We start from the raw sequence: 23112 nt of genomic DNA on the forward strand, positions 1-23112 counted from the left end.
AGATGCGATATGGGTGGCATGGAGACTCTAGTACCCTGTTGTACCGCCTCTAGCTTGGATACAAGCTGTGATCCGAGCGGTCATGGTGGTTCTAGTACGCTGTTGGGCCATCTCTAGCTTGCACGTAAGATTTGATCCAAGCAGGCATGGAGGCTCTAGTACCCTGTTGTACCACCCCTAGCTTGGATACAAGATGTGATACAGATGGACATGGAGGCTCCAGTTCCCTGTTATACCACCTCTAGCTTGGATAGAAGATGTGATCTGGGCAGGCATGGAGGCTCTAGTATCCTGTTGTACTGCCTCCAGCTTGGATACAAGATGTGATATGGGTGGGTATGGAACCTCTGTTACCCTGTTGGGTCGGCTCTAGCTTGGATACAAGATGTGATATGAACGAGCACGTAGATTTTAATACACTGTTGGGCCACCTCAAGCTTGGATACTAGATGTGATACGAGCAGGCATGGAGGCTCTAGTACCCTGTTGTACTGCCTTTAGCTTGGATACAAGATGTGATATGGGTGGGTATGGAACCTCTGTTACCCTGTTGGGTCGGCTCTAGCTTGGATACAAGATGTGATATGAACGAGCACGTAGATTTTAATACACTGTTGGGCCACCTCAAGCTTGGATACTAGATGTGATACGAGCAGGCATGGAGGCTCTAGTACCCTGTTGTACTGCCTTTAGCTTGGATACAAGATGTGATATGGGTGGGTATGGAACCTCTGTTACCCTGTTGGGTCGGCTCTAGCTTGGATACAAGATGTGATATGAACGAGCACGTAGATTTTAATACACTGTTGGGCCACCTCAAGCTTGGATACTAGATGTGATACGAGCAGGCATGGAGGCTCTAGTACCCTGTTGGGTTGTAATTGTCCCTCATAGTACTTCTAGGTGTGACCGACTGTCGTATGCAATGGCCCCCCTGACCATCACACCAGCAGTAGGGGGCAGTGTGCCGCTTCACAGCAAATGCAGGATTGAGGCTCTCAACCCTTACTTCTCCAGATACAAACATGGCCATCACCAGTGTCCAAACTAAACCTGGATTCATCACTGAAGACAACCCAGTTCCACTTCGTAGCAGCCCAGTTTCATCGTTCATGATACAACTGCAAAGGGAGGAGACCGTGGGTATCAAAGGCCGTACATGTAATGGGTGCCGTGAGACCAAATATCCTTCAGCCAAGCGCCTGGAACTGGTTTCGACAGACACAGCGGCCTGTAATGATGGCGCCATCTGTCTCTGGATGGCAGACAATGAAACAGTTGGAGCTGCTGGCGCTTGTCAGATGATCCTCTCTGCTGGTGGTCTGTTGGGGGTCCTGAACCCGGTTGCCTTCTGTGCATGCTCTCAAGCATCCAGTGGCCCCAACACCTCCTAAGAGTCTGGTCACAAGGGCCCAGACTATTAAGCTACTCTCACACATCAACGCACTGCGATTTTAAATGCGGCCCTTTGTTGTGATTTTATTTTCACTTTCGGCCACAGCTCCCTGCGGCTGACAGCGTGTTTTAGCGCACCCCATCATAGTTGTAGGTGATGAGGTGGGTTAAGCGCACAAATATAGAACAGACTCTGAAAATAGCGGTGCTGGAAAGTGTCGTCAAGCGCATATCTGTGAGGCCCCATTGATTTCAGTGTGAGCGTTATTCTGTGATTAACATGGAAATCAAAACGTCATGTTAATCGCGGTAAAAAGCCCCTGTGCGAGAGAGGCCTAAGAGGTGGCGGCAACCCATCGATACGATCACCCAGCTTCATGCATTTCAATAATACGGACTCTCTTAACTGGATATTCCATTGCATCGTAGAGGCGTCTAGTGCTCAACAAGCTCTACACAAGCCCAAATTATTCTAAGAACCAGAACCAGGAAATAGCTAACGACATTCCTGCTAACGCTTCAGTGGATCGCCAGTGATGCCCACCACACTCATCTGGTCCCCAACAGCCTAGTCTCCATCCCTCCAGTGACTATCTCGCCTCCCACATGCTGGTGTTCCATGACTGTCGGACATCTGTGGTCATTCTCTGCTTGTTCGCTCCTGGTTCTTAGGCTCACCTCAACTTCACAGATGCTGCAGTGGTCTTTGCACCCTACAGCTTCTCCATCTCTTTTTATCCTTCTTTGACACATGGTCAATCAACCTCATTACCTATTTAGATCTGCCAGACTCCTGATGGCTGTCAAGCTCCTGGTCACACCCTTGCAGAAGGATTTGGTTGCACATGCGGCTAACGCCACTCAGCATCTCAGTAGCCTCTGATGCTGCCCTCTGGGTACTTGTTTTGGGCCCGTCCTACAAGACACTGGTGATGCGCTAGCTGCGTAGGGAGCTGGATTTTTTTGGGCTATGTAGAAAAAGAAGAATGAGCCTAAGTAGCAACAGAAGTAAGAACGCTTTCACACGGCCAAGACAAGCGCATGGGAAGTGTGTTGCACGATGCACAAATATGAACCCCATTATTTGAAAGTGGCCATATTTACAAGCGATTTTGTCTTTCATCGCGGCATGTCCCATCTTTGGGCGTTCTCTTGGAACCCCTTGCCCATTGTTTTCAGTGGGGCCGGGGGGGGGGGGGGGGGGGAACAAAAAAACATTGCACTGTGTGCGATGTTTCCTGTTGAAAACATTTGCCAATCCTACTGAAGTGTTGGGAAACATTTTTGACGCAGAAACACCTCACATCAGTGGGTACATCGCATGTTGGCGTGATTTTGCAATGGGCGACAAGGGGGAAGAGGCTTGCACTCTGAACAGTTTCTAAGATGTGGCTGAGGAGCCGTGCCACCGTGGCAATGAGTGCAGCATGCTCTTTGTATCTCACGCACTGTTGAAGGTATACAACAGGATCTAGACCATTAATGGAATTAGGGGACCGTGACGCCAGTGCCTGGATTAAAAACACTTGGTAGCGAAATAAGACTAACACATGCATGTAGGTAAAATCCCAACAGGAAGGACTTACAATAGCGTGAAAAACTTTTGCATTTCAAGCTCTCACAGCAGCTCTTAGTCTGGGCATCCCGCTGGCGAGCTGGTTCATTTTCTCTATACAATTGGCTATATAGGTCCACCAAAAATGCCCTTAGGGCTCTCGTGTGGAGGTTTGTTTTTTCTTTCTTTCAATTTTTAGATTTTGCACACAGCAACAAACTACATTACTTTCAACTGAGCCTCACATATAACGAGCGAGAAGATGCAGCATGACTATCTTGGCGCGTATTAGACTTGCATGCATGCCAGGATAGTGTATGGGGATGGTCTTCATTTTTTTTTTTTAAATTAGGTAAACCGCCATTCTAACTAAGGCCACATGCAGGAGCCCGCAGCGGAATCTGACCCTGTGCCAAGTCTGCATCCTTGCATGCCTGTATTTTCCTGCAGATGATCCGCACAGCTTGCCATCGGACACGCGCAGTACAGAATTTATTTTTTGTTAATTGCTGACGGGACGGACAGCTCCCATTGACTTCAATGGAAGCAGTCTGTGCTCAATCCACAGGAAAATGGAGCATGGTATGATTTTTCATCCGTGATCGGAAACCACAATTGGTTTCCACTCGTGTGCATGAAGAATCATTTTTGCATTGTATTTGCTGTGGAATCCGGAGGCAGTTGCCCGTACCGGATTCCACAATTTAAATCTGCCCATGTAGGTTGACCCGAACCCATCTGAGCATTTAGAACATTAGCCTAAACCAGCAGATCACATCATCTTGTTAGCAAAATTATTTATTGTATTAAACAAGTCTAAAAAAGTTACATACAGGCTTTTAAAAAGTAGTAAGTCATAAATAAGAAGATCTTCCCTGACATTACAACTCCTGAGACTCTGCAACCCCTTGTGTGGATGGGCCTTTTATAGTCTTCTTGGGCAATAGGCTGGAGTGGATATTTGGCAGGACGCCTCCATCTGCAATGGTGACCCCATCAAACAGTTTGGACAGTTCCTCGTCGTTCCTGACCGCTAGTTGGATGTGTCTGGGCATGATCCGGGATTTCTTGTTGTCTCTGGCTGCGTTTCCCGCCAGCTCCAGGACCTCGGCACACAGGTATTCCAGGGTGGCAGCTAGGTAGATGCTGGCGCCAGAGCCGATCCTCTCCGCATAGTTTCCTGTCCTCAAGAACCGGTGGATACGGCCCACTGGGAACTGGAGTCCGGCCTTGGAAGATCTGGAGGACTTAGCAGCTGTGGATTTGGGCATCTTCTTACCACGACCGGACATTGTGAAACCTGAACATACATGAGTTATTGTGTCGGTTTATTGTCTGTGCAGTACTGTTTATATACATTAAGTTTATCAAGCAGGAGCTACATCAGTTTGCAAATAACAAACATATCTCGCACTTCACTAGACAGCTTTCAGAAGTGTCTAGAGAAGAGCCAGAGACAAGAGGAATCATAAGATGCAATGTTTACCTTAAAACAAAATCCTGGTCTGAAGTAAAGTCCCATTTACACTTAAAGAATCTTTCAAACAATTGAAAGTTTTTGCGAACTTTTTGCATAAAGTGTTAATAGCGATTAAAGCTTTGTCATCCTCATTTGCATGTAAATGGGCCTTCACAAGCTGTTTGCAGAGCCCAGGGTGTGATTAATCACACCCCCAGCTGTGCAAATAGCTGCATTGTTTTCCTCTCAGGTGTTGGCAGAATAAAATGTTAACTGCTGGCACCCCGTGGAGATAACAGCCTGTGGTCTACCAACAGATAAAGCGAACTGCTTTGTCTCCAGTAGCTGAACGATGGATTTTAAGTTCACCTTAAAATCATTGTTCAAATGAAAAGTGCCCGCGTTTACATGTAACGATTATTGCTCAAATTCGGTTGTTTTGACAAATTTTGAGTGATAATTGTTGCGTGAAAATGGGCCTTAAGCCAACAAAGTTGTTTAAGGGAAGCAAAAAAAAAAAAAAAAAGTATGTGGAGAATATTCCTGTAAGATGCAACTTAGGCCATTCTCACGCATGTGCTTGTAAAAAAAAAAACTCAGCATTTTTTAATGCTGCATTGACATGCGTTTTTGATAGCGTTTTCAACACATAAAACGCAGCCAAGTGAGCGGATAATGGAAAAACTGAAAAACGAAGCTAAGAAGAGGAAGTTAAAAATGTGCTAACCACATTCTACTGCTGAAAATGCACCCCATTCATTTCAATGAGCAAAGCATCCCATTTTAGAAGGCAGAAACGCATGAAATTAGAACAGACAGCGCTTAAAAAACGCCGTATTTTAATGCTTGTTTGAGAAGCCCCATTGAAATCAATGGCAGTGATTGACAGTGTTTAGCGCTGCACTAAAAACGCATATTTTCCTATGGAGCCTCCTTTTTATCGATTTTAATATTAGAAAGTCCTATTGACTTTGAGATTGAAAAAATTTGCGCGCTTGAATTGTGCGATTGTATCAGGGGCAGCAGCAATGAGATATATCTATCTATAAAAAAAAAAAACAAAAAAAAAAACACAACGTAGGAACAAAGACGCAGTTTTGCCACGATTTTCTCGCAGCACGATCGCACGTGTGATCTAACCTTAGGGCTATTACAGACGACCGTATATCGGCTCGGTTTTCACGCCGAGCCGATATACGGTGTCCTTGTCTGCAGGGGGGGATGATGGAAGAGCCAGGAGCAGGAACTGAGTTCCCGCCCCTTCCCCGTCACTATTTGCAATGGGAGGGGTGGGGCGGAGCTAAGTGGCAAGGGGCGGAAGCTCAGTTCCTGCTTCTGGCTCTTCCATCCTCCCCCCCCCCCCCTGCAGACAAGGACACCTTATATCGGTTCGGTGTGAAAACCCAGCCAATATATGGTCGTCTGAATCCACCCTAAATCTGCGGATTTCTGCATCCTTAGGCATTTGATGGCACTTGCTGCTTTTCTTTTCCAATTCAGAACAAATGTTTACAGTGAAAGTGGGCAGGGGTTTGAAATAAAATGTTGATGTCACAACTTTAGGCTTTATTCACATGAGCGTATATCAGGCACAGTTTTCACGGCCGGCCTATGCTACCATCTGATACATTGGAGTCCAGAAGCCCATTGAATTACATTGGGCCATTTTTGTCATGCATTTTCTTTTTTTTACATGTGGGAGCGCAGCAGGTCCTATTTTGGCACATAGTACACCCAATATAGGCTATAGGGATTTAAAATACACGTGTATATAACTGTACTGTATTACACACACATGAAGAATACACGCAATATATACAGCCCCCATACACCTGGGAGAGCCCCTCCCAAAAAAAAAAAATCCTAAAACAGGTCATCAATAGTATTCTCCTTGGAAGACCTCCTTAAGGGCCGTTATCAGCAAACTCAGGTGATAATCAGCCCGTGTACCTGCCAACCAGTCACTCACTTATTGGAGTCACTCAGTTTATAGCAGGACTAATGCCCAAGAAACTATCAGGCCGTGTAAACAGGAGTCCATTATGCTTTAACAGTCCACCTCCATTCACAAATCTACGACCACATAAAGCCCACAAGCAGTAGTTGGGCAGTAGTTGGTGGGACGGCAATCGGGCACTTCTACACTTAACAGTCATTCCATGTAACGGTAGCTTTACACCAGAACCCTGGCACAGCACCAGTAATGACCCATGGTCTCCAGCAAAACAGACCTCAAAGCCCCCACAGATGATATATTCCCCTCCCAGTGTTTGTTTGGCCAGAAAAGGAAAGAAAACTATTTAAAAAGCACATTAAGAAAAAAGAAATAACTATATCTGCTCCATTTCCTCCCATACCTGCCCTGCTCCAAACTCTGCAGCCTGCCCCTTCCCCACCCCTCCTTACTGATATTTGGGTCTTGATTGATCATGCAGCTGATCTATAATGATCCAATTAGTCATCCTTCAGCTGGTTGGGTTTGGTACAAGCTGCACGTGTTTCTGCAGTGGCTTTAGTGGTGGTTGCTGTTTATTTAGGTTTGGTATCCACATGGCGGGTTTACCTTTCTGCAATGCTTTTGATTTTGAGCTGCCAAGTACGTTTTACTGGTGAAGCCCATGGGGGCATATGCCAGTATAAGTAAGCTATGCCCTGGACTAACAGTGCAAATGTATTAAGGGGTGCAAGCAGGGGCGTAACTATAGAGGATGCAGGGGATGCGGTTGCACCCGGGCCCAGGAGCCTTAGGGGGCCCATAAGGCCTCTCTTCTCCATATAGGGAGCCCAGTACTATGAATAAAGCATTATAGTTGGGGGCCTTTTTACAGGTTTTGCATCGGGGCCTGGGAGCTTCATGTTACGCCTCTGGGTGCAAGCCTCTTCATACATGTGATGGATCGCCCTGACATAAACCTTCAGAAGGTCACAATTTTGGTGCATGGGCTGAAATGGTAATTTTTGTATTTCCCAGTGTACAGAAAATAATGAATGTGCTGGATGGTTTCATCGTGCTTCACTTGTACAAGCCGCATGGCAGAAAACTGCATTGCAAAACTGCGTTGTTAACATGCATGCAGGCTTCAAAGTGTTTTTTTGACAGCAATTAAAAGGTCCATCAAAAACGCTGCAACCAAACGCCCTGTATTTTTCACAATGTTTTAAATCCGCAGCATCTGCTACGTTTGTCTGTTTTTGCATTCATTGGTATTGTTTTCTATTAGACAGATATGCATCCGTATTTGCCCAGTAGAAAATCAAACTAAGGGTGAAGTCACACGAACGTATATCGGCTCGGTTTTTACGCCGAGCCGATATACGTTGTCCTCGTGTGCAGGGGGGGGGGGGGGGGGGAGGGAATGGAAGAGCCAGGAGCTGGAACTGAGCTCCCGGCCCCCTCTCCGCCCCTCTGCACTATTTGTAATGGGAAGAGGTGGTGGGGGCGGGGCTAAGTTCTGAGAATTAGCCCCGCCCCATCCCACCTCTCCCCATTGCAAATAGTGCAGAGGGGCGGAGAGGAGGCAGAGAGGGGGCGGGAGCTCAGTTTCTGCTCCTGGCTCTTCCATCCTCCCCCCCCCCCCCCCTGCAGATGAGGATGACGTATATCGGCTCGGCGTGAAAACCAAGCTGATATACATTCGTGGGAATGCAGTCTAAGGGTGCATTCAGATGACTGTATATCGGGCAGGCATTCACGCCAGCCGATATATGGCATCTCTCTATGCAGGGGGAGGAGGCTGGAAGAGCTGTGAGCAGTGCTCTTACCTCCTGCCCCCTCTCTGCCTCCTCTCCGCCCCTCTGCACTTTTTGCAATGAGAGGAGGCGGGACAGGGGTGGGGCTAAGTTCCAGGAATTAGCTCCACCCCCGTCCTGCCTCTTCTCATTGAAAATAGTGCAGGGGGGGTGGAGAGGAGGCAGAGAGGGGGCGGGAGCTCAGAGCACTGCTCCCGGCTCTTCCAGCCTTCTCCCCCTGCAGAAAGAGACGCCGTATATCGGCTGGGCGTGAAAACCCAGCCGATATACGGTCATCTGAATGCACCCTAAAATCGGAGGCAAATACCAATCACATGGAAAAAATACTGATGACATACTGTAGGGCTGCAACGTTAGCTGGAAGGCTAAGTTCACACGGGTGAGTGCAATATCGTGCTCGGGAACGTGCGATATTCCTGCTGATGAAAGGCATTTGTGTCAAAAACGCCTCCCATCTCTTCAGGGAAGTGGGATCAGCAAGTGTTTACCGTTGTTTTCAATGGGAAACCTCCCATCGCACTCATGTGCTCTGCGCGATGCGTTTCCTGACCCCATTAGAGACAATGGGCAATGTGTTCCGAGGGAACGCCCAAAGACAGGACATTCCGTGATTTTTTTCCCACACCGCGATGAAAAAAAATCACTCATATGTATGAAACCATTCAAAAAATGGAGTTCAAATTCATGTGAGATTTGGTGCATCTCGCATTGCATAAAAAACGCCCACGATTTTCACGGCCTTAGGGCTTATTCACACGGGCGTATATTGGCCCAGTTTTCACGCCGTGGCCGATATATGCTGCCCCTCTGATGCATTGGTTTACAATGCATCAGTGCACAGGGGTGTATCTCCGCAGCATAAAAGCGCCCTTTTGCGGCAGTGGCAGCTGCATTGACCCCTATGGGAGCTGGAGGTGGGAGGGAGTTTAGCAGTGTGACTGCCAAATTCCACCCCCTTCTTTCTTCCCCTTGGCGCTGTTTGCAATGGAAGGGGCAGGACAGGGGCGGAGCAAAGCCCCTCAGCTCCCATTGCAAACAGCGGCAAGGAGCGGAGAGAGGCAGGAGCTCAGCATATCGGGAAAAAAGTTTGGAACCAAGATTCGATGGATCATAGCAAATCCAGTTGACGACTGCCACTTCAGTCAAACTGGTAGGAAAAGACAATTAAGTCCAACCACTGTATGCGAGTCTCTGTCCAAAAAGAAGAATCAAATACCCGGTAGAACTATTCATGTCCTTTTAGTTATGGTCATGGTGCCATGGGGTTGGGGCTTGAATAATATGCTGGGAAATAGTTGGAACAATAGGTTTGTTAGACATCATGAAGTACTCACTGCAGCGTTTGATGGCGTACGAAAATTGAAAAATTGTTGGATATGTACTCATGCTCCTATAGCATCCTCCTCTGCCTCCTATGTGGCTATACCTCTCTCTGTGGAGGAGATCAGGTCACTATTTAATAAAATTCGTAGTAAGGCTGGATTCACACGAACGTATATCAGCTCGGTTTTCACGCCGAGCCGATATACGTCATCCTCCTCTGCAGGGCGGAAAGGATGGAAGAGCCAGGAGCAGGAACTGAGCTCCCGCCCCCTCTCTGCCTCCTCTCCACCCCCTCTTCGCCCCTCTGCACTATTTGCAATGAAAGGAGGTGGGACAGGGGCAGGGCTAAGTTCTGAGAATTAGCCCCGCCCCTGTCCCACCTCTCCCCATTGCAAATAGTGCAGAGGGGCTGAGAGGAGGCAGAGAGGGGGCGGGAGCTCAGAGCACTGCTCCTGGCTCTTCCAGGCTCCCCCCCCTGCAGAGGCGTGAAAACCCAGCCGATATACGTTCGTGTGAATGCAGCCTAACCCTGTCTTGTCACAAAAACACCAGAGCACAACTGCCCCAGTAATGGTTGGAGCATGGCTCAGCGACCCCGGTTGGTTCTCAGACCGGGGGTCATCATGCCATCTCATTCGCCCAAGAAAAGTGTCACTATAGACTCTTATCCCTTCTGTACAAAACGTGCATGTGTGGAAGTCCCAAATAATGTGGCGACTCTGTTTTCGAATCACACCACCCATGGGGATTGCAACTGGCTACCTAATAAACGTGTACAGTGTGGGGGGCAACATAAATGGTAAGATGGTAGAAAATCAGGCCTGAATGTAGATGTCCGGCTCTTTGGACGACAAGTTGTCTGGAGTTCTAGATCACATGGTAGTAGCCATGCCACTTTTGTGTTACTGCATGATGGTCTGCCATAAACGGTAAGCCTTGACCACACACTCTTCAGGAGAGCTGCGGATAATTGGGCGAGGCCAAATGGTAAGCCTCAGGTAGTGTCTATGGGCATGGCTAACAGGAGGGTGTATTTGCCCACTCATACTACGAACAGGGGATTCCCCCGGTATCACACGTCCGGATTTGAATTACGGATTCTGTGATCAGCTTCCACGCGGATGATCCTCGGTAATACACGGACATTGGAAGGCATGTACATTCAAAGTTTCCTTCACACCTTTGGATACAAATTGCATATTCTGCAAGTGAAAGAAAAATTGCAGCGTGCTTTATTTTAGCACAGACTCCATTGATGTCTATGGATGCGTGAGAGTGGAGAAAGAGAGAGAGAGAGAATGAGAATATTTCACCTGGCCTGTGTAATGCTAGTTTCTGATGTCATTTACTGCTTGAGAGTTTTCTTCTTCGTGGACGATACACTTTCCATATGCATACGGAAAACTGCATGCATACGTGACCATTTGCAATTAGTTTCGGAGATCACTTGCAGGTCGGCTGAAGATACCTGCAAGTGGAATCTGACCCGTTCATGTGTGCCCGGCCCTGGTTAGTGAAATCTGCAAACTATCTGGATGATCAAATTTTCACAGTAATTGATTGTTACTAGCGAATACACAATGGTGTTGGATTATCTTACAGCTGCCCCGGAGTGGCATATGCCAGTATGTTTGTATGTTATTACACTTAGGTATTCTCATGTACCAAACACCCGACTGACAAGATTTCCCTTTTGCGCTAAATTGTAACCAGATGATTTCCATGAAAGACCCCCCGACGCTGTTGGGTAATACTGAAGTAATGGCTCTCAGAGCATCAATGGTGGGGGTCTGGGGACTAGCAATAACTAATGGCCGGGTAGAGCATGTAATATGGCAAGAGCCCTTAACGCTACCTAACAGGCTCTTGACTTACTCCTGTTGGATGTACAATGAACTCAGAAAGTTGCTCCACAGAACAGAGCTACCATTGATGGTATTTAATCATGAATGCGAGAAACCTGAAGGTAGGTGCTGTTTAATCTAACTGATAAAATAGACGCTATTCTTAAAAAAATATATATTCAAGATATCAAAAAATTAGTATAGACACCCAGGCAAAATAAGGACCAGGGATGGTTTGATTGGCTTGCCGGTTCCTGGTTCAGTGCATTTTGGCTTTGTCTACTTTTTGGTATACCTTGCGGTACAGTAGTAAATTGTATACTCCTTTGTGGTTGCATTTAGTGCATACCTAATCTAGTTGGTTATATAATAAGGTAACAGGTCAACAAATACACAAATTTGCAACTGGTGTTATTAAAGGAACTCTAACCCAGACATAACTAAATAGCTGTGTCACATTTCCTCATGCTCTATCTATCCCAGCATGAGTCTCCTATGCTCAGAGCTAGGGTTAGAAGAGAACCGTCTTAGGGATGGGGGTCACCATATGTAGGTGTAACCAGGTGGGTTATGGATAGTTCTTCGGAACGTCCATCATGTTATTATCTATTTGGTGTTCTGCTGTATCCTGCTGATTTGCAAAAGCCACCAACAAGTCACAAGCGCCTATACAAGTCTCTTGCATACAGTTGCGCCTAACACTAGAGAATACAGTAACCTTACACATGTTCATGACAGGAGACGAAAGAAAGGTAAAGCAGCATGGACCTTCCTTCCAGCGAGAGTCATCTGCATGGCAAAAGGAACAAGCAGTATCTATTGCAGAAATAGAGAAAGATTGTACATCCGGGGTATTGAAGTATTTATATCGTGGGGGGAAATGTGAGAGCAGTAAGTATGTATCCGGTTTGTATCTTCTGTCTGTTATATCATAAGCCTTGTGACTAAGAGATGAGCGAGCGTACTCGGCCACGCCCCTTTTTCACCCGAGTGCCGCGATTTTCGAGTACTTCCGTACTCGGGCTAAAAGATTCTGGGGGCGCCGTGGGTGAGTGGGGGAGGGAGAGAGAGGGCTCCCCCTGTTCTTTTCACCCGAGTACGGAAGTACTCGAAAATCGCGGTGCTCGATCGAGTAATTACTCGAAACGAGTAGGTTCGCTGATCTCTACTTGTGACTTTCCATTAACTAAGAGCATTCCAGACATAATATTTTAGCCTTGCCAAAGAGGTACAAGAAATCCAGACTGGGGACCATGATGCTATGAGCACAAGTTTCCCAATAATATGTTCTGTTTTACTTAACCCTATAAATTAAGATGCAGCACTAATAAAGATCAGATGACTTCCTATCACATTCAGAATTGTGTGTGGTTACTAAGCTTCCTCAAGCTCGCTCATGAACTCTTAATTTGGGCACCTGAAAACATACCAACTAGTGACTGTTTCGTAAAGTGTCAAAAACGCCTCCCATCACTTCAGAGAAGTAGCAAACGGCAAGTGTTTCCCATTGTTTTCAACAGGAAACCTTGCATTGTAGGAAAAATAAAAGAAGAATCACTCATGTATATGACCCCATTCACATTTCATAAGGCATAAAAGCTAACATTTTATTGCTTCCTGGCTGGCTTAAAGGGGTTGTCTCGTGAAATCAAGTGGGGTTCAGCACTTCTGTATGGCCATATTAATGCACTTTGTAATATACATCATGCATTAATTATGAGCCATACAGAAGTTATTCACTTACCTGCTCCGTTGCTAGCGTCCCCATCGCCATGGATCCGTCTAAATTCGCTGTCTTCTGGCATTTTTAGATGCGCTTGTGCAGTCCGGTCTTCTCCCTGGTGAATGGGGCCGTTCGTGCCGGAGAGCTGGTCCTAGTAGCTCCGCCCCATCACGTGTGCCGATTCCAGCCAATCAGGAGGCTGGAATCAGCAATGGACCGCACAGAGCCCACAGTGCACCATGGGAGAAGACCCGCGGTGCATCGTGGGTGAAGAGCCCGGTGGCCATCTTGGTAAAGGAAGAAAGAAGTCGCCGCAGCGTGGGGGGAGTCGGGTAAGTAATAAACTTTTTTTTTTTTTTTTTTTTAACCCATCCCTTGGGTTTGTCTCGCGCCGAACAGGGGGCCTATTGAATAAAAAAAAAAGTAACCCGTTTCGGTGTGAGACAACCCCTTTAATGATAATGTACTGCGTATAATGTGATAAATCAAGCTGACCAATCCCTGACATGTGACCAAGCCACAATGAGGGCTCAATCACAGGCGTTTTTTCACGCGTCAAAACGTTCACACTAGGCGCGTTTAAAAACAAAAACGTATGTCCAAAGATAGACCACATGGGTGGCTATGGACGTGTTTTTTTTTTTTTAAATGCACGCGGTGTGACCGTTTCTGAACGTGTGACTGAGCCCTGAAGCTCACTGCATTCTGAAGGAATTCTTGCAATGCTGTTTATGAGAAGCTCATCCCTAACAAAATGGATTCCAGCTCCGGAGAGACAGATTTAATTAGTTTTGTCTTAACAGAAGATTCTCCCGTAGATGCCTGCAGTTTGACACTAGTTATAAAGAGATCAGAAGCTCCAGCGCGGCTCATTATCCAGACGCCTCGGTAACATCTAATACTAATATAAGGAACGTCACATTAGCGTCATTCACAAAGCCCCGGATATGAAGATATTACCGTTATTGCAGAGGTGTTTGGAGAGATTTCATTTCTAAGCAGAGGATGGCGGCTCGGTGGTTATCCCTTTATTTCATTACTGCGATTGAATCTGGGAGCTCATAACTTCGGTCACACATGAAGGTAACTGGAGGGAGGGGGATCCTCAGGAAGGTTTTTGCCTAGACTGACCATCGCAGCTCCTTCATCCTGCAGAGAAGCTCCCTTCACCTTCAGGCAGAGGGAACAGGGACAGAGTCATTGTCAGCGGAGAAGGGATGATTAGGGGGTAAAATGCCACTAGCAGTGAGAGGGTAAGAAGAGGGAGTACAATACTACGGCGGTGACTCGGAGGGTCCACTCAGGCCTACATAGAGGAGCTGGGAGGGTAAAGCTGTCACAGGTTACTCACCAGTCTCCTTCCCTGAGGGCTACACATAACCTCGGCCCAAGTACCACGGGGCCTCTTCCGGACACCCCTAGGATAGGGATGGCCAACAAACATTAACAGGATCTGCAGGTTGTCATGCATGACGCCACCGTTCCTTTCCCACAGGAATAAGAAGTTGTCGGTAATAAGCAGAGTCCACACGCTTAACTTTTTAGTACTTCAGTTCCTGGGAATGGTCAGTGTCTGGGAAAACTTTACTGTAATGACTGATACACCAAATGCAGGCAACACATAGGAAGAAGATCTGGGAGGAAGTCAGGATGATGCTCGCCCTACAATCCTTAGGACTTGTATGGAACCACTCCTGGAAGGGGTATATTCAGGATGACACTAGCCCGACTGTCCTAACTATCTGTCTGGGACCGCTCCTGGAAAAAGGGAAGGGGTGGGGGTGACAGACTCTTCAGATATTTCCTGGACACCGTACCTCTGCACAATGATCCACACAAAAAAAAAAAAAAAAGCCATGCACCATCTTGGCACGTATTGTACATGCATACACTATCCTGGCATGTACTGTATAATACACACCAGGATAGTTTATGGGGATGTGTGGTTTTATTTATTTAAATTAGGTGAACTGCCATTCTAACAAACTCTTTTGAGCATTTAGAACCAAAACATCACATCGTCTGGTTAGCAAAATATTTTATTGTATTAAACAAAGTATAAAAAAGTTACATGGATGCTTTTAAAAAGTAGCAAGACATAAATAAGAATATCTTCCCTGACATTACAACTCCTGAGACTCTGCAACCCCTTGTGTGGATGGGCCTTTTATAGTCTTCTTGGGCAATAGGCTGGAGTGGATATTTGGCAAGACGCCTCCATCTGCAATGGTGACCCCATCAAACAGTTTGGACAGTTCCTCGTCGTTCCTGACCGCTAGTTGGATGTGTCTGGGCATGATCCGGGTTTTCTTGTTGTCTCTGGCTGCGTTTCCCGCCAACTCCAGGACCTCGGCACACAGGTATTCCAGGGTGGCAGCTAGGTAGATGCTGGCGCCAGAGCCGATCCTCTCCGCATAGCTTCCATTCTTCAGGAACCGGTGGATACGGCCCACTGGGAACTGGAGCCCGGCCTTGGAAGATCTGGAGGACTTAGCAGCTGTGGATTTGGGCATCTTCTTACCACGACCGGACATTGTGAAAGGGAAAGCTGAATACGCATGAGAAGTTATTGTATCAATTTACTGGCTAAGAAAAAACAAACACAACATTGACAGATTTGACAGCTTTAGGGTGCATTCAGACAACCGTATATAGGCTGGGTTTTCACGCCAAACCGATATGCGGCATCTCTCTGCAGGGGGGGGGAGGAGGCTGGAAGAGTCGGGAGCAGTGCTCTGAGCTCTTGCCCCTTCTCTGCCGCCTCTCCACCCCTCTGCACTATTTGCAATGAGCGGAGGCGGAACGGGGGCAGGGCTATGTTTTGGAAATTAGCTCCACCCCTGTCCCACCTCTCTTCATTGAAAATAGTGCAGAGGGTGGAGAGGAGGCAGAGAGGGGGCGGGAGCTCAGAGCACTGCTCCTGGCTCTTCCAGCCTCCTCCCTCTGCAGAGAGAGACGCTGTATATCGGCTGGGCGTGAAAACCCAGCCGATATACGGTCATGTAAATGCACCCTCAGGCTGGGTTCACACAGGGCGGATTTACCGCAGAAATTCTGTCCAGAATTGCACCGCGGCAAGTCCGCCTGTGGCCGCTAATCCCGGAATTAGCCAGCCATGTGGACTAAATTTCTCAGAACTCTAGTCCACATGGGACGGCCATTCCGTCGCAGCAGAGCTGGCGCTGCGGATTCCCTGGCCACAGCATGTCCCTTCCCCTCCCCCCCCCACCTCTGTTGCGGCCGCACTCTCCTCTATGGGAGCACCGGCTGCAATGGAAAAGCCTGCAGCCAAGCCGCTCCAAAACCCGCGGCTAAGTGCCGCAGGTTTTGAAGCAGCACTTTCCCAGCAGAAGTCTCTTGGTTTTTCGCTGCAGCCAAACCACGAGATTTCCGCCGGGAACACGCCATGTGGGAACCCAGCCTTAGGCCCAATGTCCACAGATGGATTTTTGCTGTGGATTTCGTGGCCAGACACCCGCCATGAATACTGCAGCAAAAATCCATCCATAGCATGCAATGAGAAGTGCTTCCCAGCACACGAGCAGAAAATACTTGCGGAGGAACAATCGCAGCATGTTCCATTTGGTGCGGGAAACCACAAGGACGGCTTCCCTTGCAGTCAATGGAAGCCGCCCAATCCGCAGCGATTCCAAAACGTCAATTTTGAAATCGTGGCAGATCCACATCAGTGCCAGCGCGTCATACCCTGCGCATGTACGCCAAACAAGATGCTTGTGACAGATCCGGACAGGTGAGTATGGGTCTCTGGCTTGGCACAGGGTCCGATTCCACTGCAAGATTTCACAGTCGGAATCCAATCCAACCATGGGCATGAGTCCTTCAATATATCCAGATATGTGGAGTCACTTCATACACCACTGAGCTCATAAAGGGAGATTAAAATGTCGCAACGTTTAAGGCTCACCCACATCCAATAATACGGAGCCCCAGAAGCCCACTGAATAACATTGGGTCATTCAGACATGCGTTTTCGTATGTGAGAAAGAGTGAGGCATGTCCTATATTGGCACATAATACACCCAATATAGACTATGGGGATTTAAACTATGCATGTTGTATAGTGTATATAACTATGTACTGCATATCACACGCATGAATACACGGCCCCCATACACCCGTGTGACCCATTGTCTCCAGCAAAACAATTGCAAGACAGTCAGTTATATAATATCATATATCTGCTCCATTTCCTCCCATACCTGTCCTGCTTCAAACTCTGCAGCCTGCCCCTTCCCCACCCCTCGTCACTGATATTTGGGTCTTGACTGATCATGCAGCTGACCTATAATAACCCAATTAGTCATCCTTCTGCTCGTTGGGTTTGGTAAAAGCGGCACATGTTTCTGCAGTGGCTTTAGTGGTGGTTGCTATGGTTTTTTTAGCCTTGGCATCCACATGGCAGTTTTACTGCCTTTCTTCTGCTTTTGATCTTGAGAATTGCAAAAAAATTCAGTTTTGCAGTGTGGTTTTTAGCCATGTACTTTTTACTGGTGAAGCCCACAGGGGCATATGCCAGTCCTAGGCCGGGCTCACATGAGCGGGTCGAATTCTGCCTGCAGGAGGCCCACAGCGGATTCTAGGTTGTGAGCCCAGCCGGTGACCCTGTGTACGGCACTAGCCTGTATTGCGGATGACCGTGGAGGCTCGCAGGTGGGCATGTGCAGTATAGTTTTCTAAGAATTATTTGTATTTCCTGTGCCGTCCCTCAGCGATGAGGCGGGTACCAAGAGCCCATCTATAATGTTAGGCTGCGGGTCGAATGGCTCAAATTGACGCACAGGGAAATAGAGCATTCTGCGCTTTCTCTTCCACTCGCAAATATACAATTCATGTCCGCGAGTGTGAACAAACAATCGAAAATGGATGCCATTCAATGCCCGCATTTTATCGCGGATTGCCCGCGCAAATGGCAATCATGGAATCTGCAATACTGCAAATTCGCCCATAGCTGGCAGCGGACAAGGGGCGGAGAGGGGCGGGAACTGTGCAACATCCCCTCCCATTGCAAACAGCGGGAGGGGAGGGGAAGAGAGGGGCAGAGAGCCGGCGAGGGGGAGGGAAGGGGAAAGACAGCTCAGATGGTAGCGTATATCAGCCGGCCGTGAAAATGCTGGACGATATACGTTTGTGGGAATAAGCCCTTAGACGGGCTTCACGTGGGCATATTTGCGTGCGCAATATGCAGAGAATAGAACCAATGGATTCCGATGGGTTAGTTCACATTTCGTATTTTTCCGCACATTTCGGGCACACACAAAAAAAAATAGAACATGGTCTTTTTTTCTGTGCGCACAATAAGCAAGGAGAGGGGCAATACGCTACACAATGTGATGGGACAAAGAACACATCTGGAACTCACTGGGCGAAATCACCATTTCAATTAGGGCGTGGCAAAGAGGACAAAAGGACGTTAAGGTTAACCATTACTTGGGTTACCCCATGAAACTCCGCCCAGCAGTAACTTTGTCAGGTACCGTGCTACCCCTAGGGGAGGAGATAGTAGGGCCCCATGACAAGGCCTTAATCTACCCTGCTATCTCCTCGGCTGTGGGCCTGCTCCTTGGACGCTGCACCAATAGCAACCAATCACAGCGCAGCTTTCATTTATTAAAATGCTGAGGTAAAATGAAAGCTGTGCTGTGATTGGCTGCTAGGGGCAACACAGATTTTCTTTTGGGCAGCTTTCATAACAGTGCGGGGCTAGGCTCATTTTTGTGGCCCACTTTGTATATTCCTGGACTGCTATTCAAAACATCTTTTTGAAAGCCCAATTTTCAATAACCAATCCCTGCGTTCATAGCGCGGGCAACACACAGGTATATCACCTGGTTTACAATAAACCACGGTCAAAAAGGTATAAAAAACACAGAAAATAAAGAAATGAGTCCAGCCGTGCACGGAACTGACTGCCGGATGTCCGCAGAGCCGTGCTTCCTATTTGCAAAAAATTTATATACCTTAAAGGGGTTGTCCAGTTGTAAACTATTGATGACATATCCTTAGGACAGTCTATCAAAACTACATCAGCAGGGGTCTTCTGCCTGTAACCCTCTCTGATCCACTGCGTGTGTTCACCAACTGAGCTGATTTTTGCAGGAAGCAGACAGCTCCGTTCTCACTGCACTGGATAGGTTTGGTATTACAGGTAAAGTTTCTGTTTGCTTCAATGCCTGCAATACCAAGCCTGGCCACTGCAGTGGGAACAGAGCTGTAAGCTTCCTACAAAAATCAACTCGGTGCACAAGCCTAATTGTCTGGCAAAAAACTGATTGGCAGGTGTTTCAGGCAACAGATACCACTATTGATGACCTGTCCCAGTTTGTAACTGGAGAACCCCTTTACAGAACCATTCACAGAGCTATGGGATTCTGCACCAAAATTAGAAGTTTTAACTGCAGATTTTGATATGGAATTGTAGGCAGCTTCACACAAGCATATGCTCAATTGCATGTGACGTAGCGTGTAAACAAGGCTTTTTGCGTGCGTATTGGCATACTTTACTGTACTGTTTGAGCCTGCAGGACATGTTCATATGCATACGGCAGAAAAATACGCCCTGATTTAAATGGCTATTTAGTCTAATGAGTTCCAGATGTGTTTTTTTTCCAGCAGAATTACGCAGTGTTTCACGCATCTCCTCGCATATTGCGCAACCCTATAGACTTCTATGGGGAGTCTTGGTGCGCAAGTGCATACAAAAGTAGAGCATGCTACGTTTTTTTTGCGCAACAGAAATGCACAGGAAATATGCTTATTTTAATGAAATCAGTGGGTTCTATTCACTGTGTATTGCTCACGTAAATACCTCCATGTGAAGCCGCTCTAAGGGTACCTTCACGCAGGGCGTATCTGCTGCCAGCTTTCTGCAGAGGAAAACCGGCATCACAATCTCCTTCATGTAGCTTGTACTATTAATGCTGCAGAATTTCCACAGCAAAATCTGCAGCATTCACAGCCAGAGTAAAGGCGGCCTAAAGGCTCATTCACATAGGTGTCAAAATCGCTCAGAAGATAGCCGCCCAAAAAAAAATTGTTGCTAACTCGCACAAAAATCACGGGAATGGAATTTTCTGCTCTGAAACAACGCCGATGAGAGATGGAAAAAATGTGCTGCTGTTCGGGGATGAAAGAGAGATTGCTGCCGCAGCCCCAAAGTCCTTCTGGGCAGCAAGTTTTCACTATTTAAAGTTCTCCCTGTAAGCTCCTGTTAGTCCCCAGCGGGGAGTCCCCTCATCCCCATGATGAAGCCCCGGCAGGGATAAAAGGAGTCCCCAGCAGGGGTTCCCTGCATCACTGCCAGGGACTCCTTTTATCCCTGCTCAGGATTCCCTTCATTGCAGGTATGAGGGGACTCCCCGGGCTTTCCTTTATCTCCCTGGGGAATCCCCTCATCCCTGCAATGAAGGGACCCCCAAGGAAGATGAAGGGAAGCATCAGGGAGTCCCTTCATCCCTGCTATAAAGAGAACCCCAAAGAGGTGGAGGGGCTTTCCCCAGGGCTTCCCTTCATTACCAAGAATGAAGAGTTCCCCCCACAGCGGAGATAAAAGGATTCCTCCCGGAATAAAGGCGTTTCTTTGCAGCGGGGATGAAGGAGTTCCCCCGCTGTGGGGATAAAGGGGTTTCCCTGCAGCGAGGCTTCACTTCATCCCCGCACGGACACAGTGCTTCTTGGTTTTGCGACACAGCTAAACTCTCTCCCCCTCCCTTTTTTTCCAGCTCCCATAGGAGTCTATGGACATTCCTGCGCTTTGCGCACTAAGGGTAGGTCAGGTCTTAAATTTTTTCGTGCAGTAGGGAATTTCACTTACTGCTTTTTAGGTGCGATTCTTTTTTTTTTTTTGCGCACCTAAAATCCCTTCATCTGAATGTTTCCATAAAAAACCATTGGTTCTAATAATCGTGTTTTTTGCGTGTGTATGTTAGCTGCGCAAATTCCTTGAAGTGAATGAGCCCTAAGAGTATACTCAGGCTGTGCCACAGTCTTACCATGAATCTCCCCAGTTCTGCAGCTAGCACAGGGTATTACTTTGACATGTCTCGGCTACCTAACATTGTACGGCCAAGTAGCCTCTTCAAGGTAGCAGTAATGCCCCAGCCACACTGCAGCCCCGATGGGTCAGAGCGGTTTTGGCGACACGACTCGGACTCACATGGCAGCTGGTTTCAATGTTCTGGCTGATCCGTGTACGTCATGAAACACTATAAGAAATGTACCTATATAAATCTATTTCCTCCTCGCGGACCTCCTCCGGCTTTGGCTAAATCCGCTGACATTTTCCCATTTTCTTAATTGCAGCCATTCTGATGTTTCTCCAAACTGAGCATTTTGCTGCCGGTGAGCGATTCCCTTTCATACTTTAATGCTGCGTTCCTGCGGAGCCGACGTGCTGAGATTCTGCAGCTAAATATTGTGGCCACAACTTTGGGGAATAATTGCTCGGCTTTCACAGAAATGTTTCTTATTGCTTGCAGAAGGGAATGTACGGAGACGTGTTGGTGTGGAAGGAAGGACTGTAGGGACTCATCAGCATTCATTGTTTGCAACCTCGCTATTAAAAAGCATAAAAGGGATTATCAGAACGAGAGACTTGGAGCGAGGATTTGTTTTACTTTTAGATTTCACGTCGCCATAATCACGAAGAATACGTATTTTATATTTAATCCAACTGATTAAAGGGGAAGTAGCGTTGGGGGCTTTCTGCCCACTGCTACCGCTTGACCGCTTCTATTATCTCTGCTACATTAGCTTCCAGCAGTAACTGCAGTTTTGCTACTAGACATTGGGGTAAATTCACTAATGCGATTCTGCCTAGTCTTTGTCATAAAAATTCGCCCAAATGTGGCCCGTAATGTCACAGTGAGTTTTAGGTGATATTTGTTGTAAAAGTTGCTATTCATATAAAGCCTGGATCATCTGTTAGATTCAAACCAAACCCCAAATTTATTCCAGACCAAAATATTCCGACTTTAGAACAAACCCCATAATACAGATCATAATAGTTAGACCTCAAGCCGTAATACAGACCTCAACATTCCAACCTCAGACCAGACCCCATAATACAGACCTCAATATTCAGACCTCAGACCTGACCCCATAATACAGATCATAATAGTCAGACATCAATATTCCAACCTAAGACAGATCTCATAATACAGACCACAATATTCAGACCTCAGACCAGACTCCATAATACAGATCACAATAGTCAAACCTCAGACCTGACCCCATCATACAGACCTCAATATTCCAACCTCAGACAGACCCCATAATACAGACCTCAATATTCAGACCTCAGAACCAGACTCCATAATACAGATCATAATAGTCAGATCTCAAGCCAGATCCCATAATACAGACCTCAATATTCCAACCTCAGACCAGACCCCATAATACAGACCTCAAAATTCCAACCTCAGACAGACTCCACAATACAGATCATAATAGTTCGACCTCAAGCTAGATCCCGTAATACAGACCTCAATATTCCAACTTCAGAACCAGACCCCATAATACAGACCTCAATATTCAGACCTCAGACCAGACCCCATAATACAGACCTCAATATTCAGACCTCAGACCAGACCCCATTATACAGACCTCAACATTCCAACCTCAGGCAGACCCCATAATACAGACCTCAATATTCAGACCTCAGAACCAGAGCCCATAATACAGATCACAATAGTCAAATCTCAGACCTGACCCCATAATACAGACCTCAGACCAGACTCCATAATACAGATTATAATAGTCAGACCTCAAGCTAGATCCCGTAATACACACCTCAATATTCCAACCTCAGAACCAGACCCCATAATACAGACCCAAACACTCCAACCTCAGACCAGATAGATGCCATAATACAGACCTCAAAATTCAGACCTCAGCCCAAACCCCATAATGCAGACTCCAACATTCAGACCTCAGACCAGATCCTAATATTCAGACCTCAGACTGGACACTATGATACAGACCCCAATATTCAGACCTCTGTCTAGACCTCAATATTCAGACTTCAGACCAAATCCCATAATGCACA

General features: G+C 47.0%; 2 protein-coding genes across 2 annotated transcripts; both read right to left on the bottom strand.

Moving 5' to 3' along the window:
* Positions 1–3831: 3831 nt before the first annotated feature.
* Positions 3832–4247, bottom strand: LOC136626453 (late histone H2A.L3-like). Its single transcript, XM_066601518.1, has one exon. The coding sequence runs from the start codon at positions 4240–4242 to the stop codon at positions 3832–3834; it is 411 nt and encodes a 136-aa protein (XP_066457615.1). The 5' UTR covers positions 4243–4247.
* A 10925-nt stretch (positions 4248–15172) lies between these two features.
* LOC136626454 (late histone H2A.L3-like) lies at positions 15173–15583 on the bottom strand. Its single transcript, XM_066601519.1, has one exon. The coding sequence runs from the start codon at positions 15581–15583 to the stop codon at positions 15173–15175; it is 411 nt and encodes a 136-aa protein (XP_066457616.1).
* Between the last annotated feature and the right edge of the window lie 7529 nt (positions 15584–23112).

The sequence above is a fragment of the Eleutherodactylus coqui genome, chromosome 4 (assembly GCF_035609145.1).
Source record: "Eleutherodactylus coqui strain aEleCoq1 chromosome 4, aEleCoq1.hap1, whole genome shotgun sequence".
NCBI lineage: Eukaryota > Metazoa > Chordata > Amphibia > Anura > Eleutherodactylidae > Eleutherodactylus > Eleutherodactylus coqui.

Bases quoted from the DNA above. Each gene is read 5' to 3' on its own strand.
- LOC136626453 (XM_066601518.1), bottom strand. From the start codon at position 4,242: ATGTCCGGTCGTGGTAAGAAGATGCCCAAATCCACAGCTGCTAAGTCC.
- LOC136626454 (XM_066601519.1), bottom strand. From the start codon at position 15,583: ATGTCCGGTCGTGGTAAGAAGATGCCCAAATCCACAGCTGCTAAGTCC.